The sequence below is a fragment of the Cicer arietinum genome, chromosome 6 (genome assembly GCF_000331145.2).
Source record: "Cicer arietinum cultivar CDC Frontier isolate Library 1 chromosome 6, Cicar.CDCFrontier_v2.0, whole genome shotgun sequence".
In the NCBI taxonomy this organism is placed as follows: Eukaryota; Viridiplantae; Streptophyta; class Magnoliopsida; order Fabales; family Fabaceae; genus Cicer; species Cicer arietinum.
This window is the reverse complement of record NC_021165.2, coordinates 28050861-28058234: the sequence shown is the minus strand read 5'-3', so window position 1 is coordinate 28058234 and position 7374 is coordinate 28050861. Positions and strand designations below refer to the sequence as shown.

At 30.5% G+C, this 7374-nt stretch overlaps 1 protein-coding gene and 1 pseudogene across 3 annotated transcripts in view; one reads left to right on the top strand and one right to left on the bottom strand.

The window, feature by feature from the left end:
• Positions 1–3022, top strand: part of LOC101493451 (uncharacterized) — a 20354-nt gene extending 17332 nt beyond the window's left edge. Inside the window, exons 16-17 of one of the 3 annotated variants that reach the window (XM_012717570.3) lie at positions 2396–2542; positions 2651–3022. In XM_012717570.3, the coding sequence (XP_012573024.1) occupies positions 2396–2497 (102 nt within the window). In that variant the 3' untranslated portion in view covers positions 2498–2542; positions 2651–3022. Of the gene's footprint in view, positions 1–2395; positions 2543–2640 lie in introns of those variants that run through there. The other 2 variants (XM_004506727.4, XR_001144230.3) reach the window with 2 other exon arrangements.
• LOC105852410 (probable pre-mRNA-splicing factor ATP-dependent RNA helicase DEAH2) lies at positions 2–1471 on the bottom strand (annotated as a pseudogene).
• Positions 3023–7374: the final 4352 nt, after the last annotated feature.

The following is a 7374-nucleotide window of genomic DNA, read 5'->3' as shown; positions in this document are numbered from 1 at the left end:
TAATGGTGCCATATTCTCCAAGCTCAGAGAAAAGTTCCCTTATATCTTCATTGGTTACTCCACGGTCCAAGTTGGAAACATACAACTTTGTGACGGCTTCTACTCCTTGAATTCCTGCAGCTCTAAGGCTATCCTCAAACAAATCATTCACAATCTTCCTTCCAGCGGGGCCTCCCTCTTTTACTGGAGGTGGAGCTGGCTCAAAAATCTTCTGCTGCATAGCTGGGGAAAGAGTAGAATAAAATACAATGGTACTGCTTTCACAGGGACAAGGCCCACTTGATCCCCCAAATTTGCAACTTCTTTAGATATTTTGCGGCATGCATCTTCTTTCTCTTCCTCTCCAGTGAGAAAAACAAGTATGTCTCCAGGAGGTTCACACATGTGAATCTGCACCACTGTCCTAATAGCAGCCTCCAAGTAATCCCTTTCTGGTTCCTAAGTATAAAAGATTTCCACAGGATGTAGCCTTCTAGGAACTTTCATAAGTGGGGCTCCAAAAAAATAGCCCTGAAACTTTTCAGCTTCAAGTGTGGCACTCATAACAACCAACTTCAAGTCAGGTCTGTTTTTAAGAACTTCCTTTAGAAGGCCAAATAGCACATCAGTAGCCAAAGTCCTTTCATGTGCCTCATCAAGAATAATTAATTTGTACCGTTTCAAAAGTGGATCCGTCATTGCTTCTCTAAAAAACATACCATATGTTAGATACTTCAAAACAGTCCTTGCACTATTACAATCTTCAAATCTGATGCTATAACCAACCTCTTCACCAATACTCACATCCATCTCTTCGGCCACACGACGAGAAACAGACATTGCAGCCACTCTACGAGGTTGAGTGCATGCAATCATCATCTTCTTGTGTTTATCAGCTGTCTCTAATTTGACAGCTTCCAAAACAATCCGAGGGATCTGTGTGGTTTTTCCACTACCAGTCTCACCAACGAGAATCAAAGTCTGGTCATCCCTCAAAACCTGCAAGAAATCCTCTTTCTGGTGCCAAACAGGTAGGGTTTTCCTCTTCTCCAAAATTTTATAATATCTTTGAGAGTAAGCTTTACCGTTCCATCGGTTTATAAGGCTGTTACCGATTGAAACGCCGTTAGTTCTCACCATCTTAGCTGCAGAGTCGTCCACGACGTCGAATAAACTCACCTTCCTCTTCCTCTCCGTACCCATCAAAACCTAATGATCTTCAATTGTTAGGCACCGTTTCAGCGATATATGAATATACCTTTTCACAAATTCCACAATAATAATATATTAGGAACTGTGAGTGAAACGAAACCCCTAGAACATACACAGGCTTGGCCAACGTTAGTTAGGGCTAAATATTAGGGTTTTAGGGTTTCGAGCAGAAAGCTTATGTGTTTAAATAGACTAAGGATAAACCTGTCGGTGATCGGAATGAATAAAGGATCCGGAGGAGAAACTTAAACCCTTTTTTTTTTTGCGCAGTGAACAGTACCGCGCGATGAACAGTGTCGCGACTGATCTGCTGAAAATAAACGAAAAGCTACAAATAAGGGGTAAACCAGAATTGGGACACAGTTTACCGAAAAATCTCACCGAATATTGGAATGTTAGAAAAGAGAAACTATAATTATATTCTCTAATTGTTGGGAACTCGGCAACGGAATAGAGGCGGGATCGTTCAAGGAGGATCGAAATATGCTCTAGATACCATGTTGAAATATTATTGATAATATCTTAATGCTAACTTGATTACAAAAGACTCAATACTAATCTCTATTTATAGAGAAACATATACTCAATCCTAAATAAGGAATAAATCATAATAATAATGAAAAATATTCTAAGATATCTCTATGATTATAAATTGATCCTAATAAATAATTTAAAATGCAATAATATAATATAAAAGATATTATAAGATATTTTATAATATTCTAACATAAGTAATTAGCTCTGATACCACAAAATGAGAAAAGCAGAAGTTTTTGAATAATCTAATTCATTGATCGAACAAAATATTACAAATAGGAGATTATATATAGGGTGAATAATTCCTAACATCCCTTAACAAACTCAACTAACTATAATAAATATAAAACTAACTTATAACTAAATAATGAATGATAAAGAGAAAATGTTATCAAACTAATTACTTATGCAATAAATTCGATCTAAATATAGCTTTGTTGGTAGATTCTGTCCATACTTGACTTTTTCGGCCTCTTTCTTGTTATGTCCTATAGTTTTGCTTGGAAAGTTATTTTACAATGTAGACAGAATATAACTACTGTCTTTTGTTTTTGTTTTATTTTTTATTAAAACCCGTTGTGTATTTTATATTAACATGACCATTCTTTCCAATATACTTAGATATTTGTGAGTAGTTATTAAACCATCTTTCATCTTCATACTGTAGTTCCCAAACGGTGATGTTCCAGAATGGGTCTGCAATGCTATGGAAGTGGCTGGAATTGACATTTCTTCCTGTTGTGCTCCACTTTCATCATACCAAGAATAGTGGCTCGGGATTCATTGCAGTCGCCCCCCTCTGCAGTGCAGTAAGGTACATTGGAAATGTCCGATTAAGATTAGACGATTCATATTTCAAGCTTCGATTTTTAAATTAAAAATAATTAAAATCTGATCTTAAAATCTGGACAGTCAACTGCAGGGAATCTAAATTTGTGATATTTAACAAACTTGTCGGAAGAATTTTGAGGTAGAGATGATATAGACAGATAGGCGAACACACGAAAGTTGCATTGATGAAATACAGAAATTAGTTTACACTAACTATTCTTTGCAGCATAAAGTTTGTATCCTGCTTATGCTGTTAGAGTACAATATTTTTTTAACTGCTAAATTACAAATTAGTAAAGGTTGGTAGTAATTTGTGGATCCTTTCAGTTCTTGTTTATCATATGCCTCTCAAGATTCTTGTTATACCATAGAATAACAGAGAATGATTTATGCAGTCTTGATTCACGTATTATTTTGTTACAGCATTATGTAGTGCTTTAAATGAATTAGTTTTTACATTAAATTCAAGTTTTATTGTAGACACCTATGCTTATCTTCTAGAAAGATGAGGTGGCCATTTTAATAATTGGATTCTAATCATTGTTATAATGATTGTGGGAAATTTGTTATGGCTTGTCTTTTTTATAGCCTTTGAAGGCTGTGAAATAAAGTTATCCAATTTGAATCAAAATATTCCTGTCTCCTTTATTCTATGTACAGCACCTTTCATTCCCTTCATTGAACCATATTCTTAGATTGTGGTGTCGCCTCGCCATGTTCTTTTCCCACGGCCACCCACACTCAATTCCTGGATGATTTAGAGAAGCAATTTGGCGACCAATTTGAGCAACTTCAGCTTCAAATAGGTACGGAAATGGATGAACTTAAGACTTATTTGCACGTAGTTTCAACAAAGTTACAACGAAGGTTCAAATGGTTGCAATGGTTAGTTATGATGAAACTTTGATATACAAATGTGACAAATTCTTTCTCTTGAATGAAACTCTGACGACGACAATGGTTTGATTGGCCTCCATTCATCATGATAGATAGGTTTTCCAATAGCATTTCAACTATACGAGGCACAAAATTGATGTATACCCCACTTGGCAGTAGTATGTAGCTGATGTTACTATGCCTTTTGGTGATGCTTCCGAAGATCCCATTTCTTCGTCGTTATAACTCAAATAAAATTAATTTCGTTTTAACAAGTAAGAAATAGTAAGATAAAGTTTTCTTAAAACTCGTTGATGAAGGATGGTTAAAATATATGCATTTCAATGTATAATATTTTTGGTACTAGAATGACCTTCAGGGTTTTTGACACAATCATCATAATATGATTTTCATTAGATTAATATTATTTATAGGTTTATATTTCAAATCCAACCTTATTTCATTTATGCGATTCAACTCACCTATGAACTTAATTGTAATTTCTAGCCATTTAATATCATTAATATTTCAATATATATTAACTATATCCATATTAAACTAAATATTTTCAATTTTTTCCTTTTCCATGTTCAAAAGATTAATCAATAAAAACTTAACTGATCAAAATGACATAAATACAGGTGAAACAAAACAATATTATAAAGCTATTTAGAAGTTAAGGAAACTATTGAGCATTTACACCTTACATGGAAACATTGGAAATAGGCAATCGGTTAGAGTGTGGGGGAGACAATTACATTAACGAGCAAGCCAATCTTAAGGTTTGGAGGACAACAACAATCCTTGATCCGAATGCAGTAGCGAGTGAACTAATTGTTGAAGAAACAAAATCATGGGATAAAACCTTGGTGCACACGTGCATTAATCCTTCACTAACAACCATGGTATGTGATAGGGGTGTTCAAAAAATCAAAAACTGAAACAAGCTACATAACTGAATTAAACCGAACTGTTTTTGAATATAACTGATTTATAAAAATTGAAAACCAAACTGTTTTCGAACTGATTTTTTAAAACTTGAACTAAACAGAACCGGTTTTCAGTTTGAAAAACTGAATCAAATCGGTTTTTGGTTCGAAAAAACTGAACTGATTTTTAGTTTGAAAAAATTAGAATCGAATTTGTTTTTTTAGAAGTAATTAATGGTAATTATGTAAAATTTGACCTGTATGAACAATAAAATTAAGTTAAACCGATTCAGTTCAAAGTAATAAGTTGATTCACTAGTTTATAAATTAGTCTGGTTTGGTATTTTAAATAAAATTGGTTCGATTCAGATTTTTTAATCGATTCAGTTTTCAAACGATTCTAATTCATAATTGAACTTTGTCCACCCATAATATGTGCAATGCCATTTAGAAATTACCTATGAGAAAGTACCTATGAACACTAGTAAAGCCAATCCTACCCACAAGGTGCAGATTAGAGAAGAAAATTATTCAAATAAATACCACTGGTCCTCTCTATTTCAATGCAAAAGAAATCAAATATAATCTATTCATACATTTTCCACTTGCAAAACAAGTATGGTTTACTTCCCCATTGGGAATTCATGGATGACTATGGTTTTCAAAGACTTAAAATTGGCCTCACAATTCTTTGGCATTAATATGTGGATGGTGGGGAATAGTGGTTTGAAGTTACAAAGGGGAAATTGAGTTGGCTAAAACTCAACTAATGCACATCAATGGTGTTTGTAGTGGATACAAGCATCTAACCCCTACCAAGAAATCATTATAAAAACCTATTCAGAAGTTACTGTCAAATGCCTTGATAAGAAGTTATGTATTTCCAATTCAGACAATGTTATTTTTTATTGCTTAACTATGTTAGCTAGTTTACCTAGAGTGAATGATGTTTTTATTAAGAGATGTAAGAATTCTATTGCACATGAACTTGTTTGTATTTCTAAGTTTATGCTTCTGACTCTTGTTACCAAACTAGCTTGTACCAATTTGGTCTTTTCTAATTGAATGAGTTTCTTATTATAAAAAAAAAAAAAAAAAAACATGATATGAACTTTTCTGGGTTTTCTTAATTTCTTTAAAAAAATTATTTTTGTAAATGAAAATTAATAAAATATTCGATACATAGCTGACGTAGCTTGGGACCTCAGTGTTTTTTAATAAAAATATCAACATTTTAAAAGATAAATGATTTATCTAAAAAAAAAAAAAGAAGAAGATGAATGGCATAATTGTAATAATTAAATAAACAGATTAAAAATGTAATTTTTTCTTAAAAATAAGAAAATCTTTCACCAATAAAAATTTTAAAATAATTCTCATACACGAGACCATTTGTCACTAATAAAAATTTAAAAATAATTATCATACCCATATAAATTATCGCTACGAAATTGAACTATCATACAAGAGATAAGTTTGTCGGTAATAAATTTTTTAAAATCACTATTATACACAAGACAAGTTTGTCACCGATGAGATTGAACAATTCATAAATTTTGTCTCAACAATTTCGCTTTTTCATATTCAGAAGTATGTACACATACTCTAACAAGAACATATAATAAATTAAGACTATTCATATAAGTCTTCTCTTAGATAAAATATTTCAATCCGAATTTGGTAAGAAACACAGGTTCAATGTTGGATTCGTATCTACAATAAGGCTCCAGAATATTGGAGGTCGAAGATTATTTTTACAATTACTTTAGCTATTGCACCCCATTATCGCTTGATGAAGCAATCAACTAAAATATGTTTGGGTATTTCGCTTGAGTTTTAGTCGATTTGATCATGTTACAAGAGCTCAGAGATCGCACTATTGTTGAACGTGCAGGGCATTCATTTTTTTATTTACATTGGTTATGAATGTTTATGGTTTAAAGAAGTTATTTACTTTAATCGAAAATTAAAAATTTATATTCTAGTTGAACAAAGTATCGAGATACAAATATATATCGAATATTTAAAAAAAATTAAAATATTATTTTTTGATAGGTATCTTTCAAAAATTATTTAATCTAAAACTATATAATTAAGATTGACATATTATAAAACTTCAATATACGTTATACAACCTATTTCAATAAAGTAAAAAATATCTTTTAATTATTTATTTCAAAAATTACAAAATAAGAGTTCGATCTTATATAATTTGAGAATATCTTTTATTAACTGGTATCAAATTATTTAAAAATCAGATAACTTTGGCTCAACTTTTAAAAAAATTTAAGAAGTTAGATTATTATTTAAATTAGTTTAGATTTTAAAAAATTGTTAATTAAATAAATTAAACAAAAATAAAAATCATATATTTGTGTAGAGTATAATATCTTTTTAAATATTTGAAGTTATGTAATTTAGAAATAGATAATATGTATTTTGAAAAATATAACTATTATAATTTTATTACAAACAATGAAAAATAGTATAATTTTGGAATCAATTTTTAATAATTTAAATAGTTTTTTATTTAAGTTATTGTATGTGTGGGACTTTAACGTCTCCAATAAAAAAATCAAAAATATTTTATAATTAAGTAATATATATTACACACATATTTTGGGACCTAATATATAATACGACATAAAAATATATTATTTATCAATTAATCCTCAGTTTCCAAAAAAAATTCATTAAATTTTAAAGTAATTGAAAAAAAAAATATTAAATAGTTTTATTTATTTAATTTTTTTATTGGAAAGTATGGATTACATGATTCATATAGTTATGATTCTAGAGATAATTTATATAATCCCTAAATATAAATATTTAAATAAGAAATATTTTTTAGGGCAATTGTGCACATGAATATACTATTCGCAATTATAATTAAATATATATATATACCTTTCGTTGACAACAAAACTGGTATTATTTGGTTTAGTATTTCTTGCATAAGAATAATCATTGAAAATGAATCAAATACATGCTTGTCTAGAATGCGGCAGAT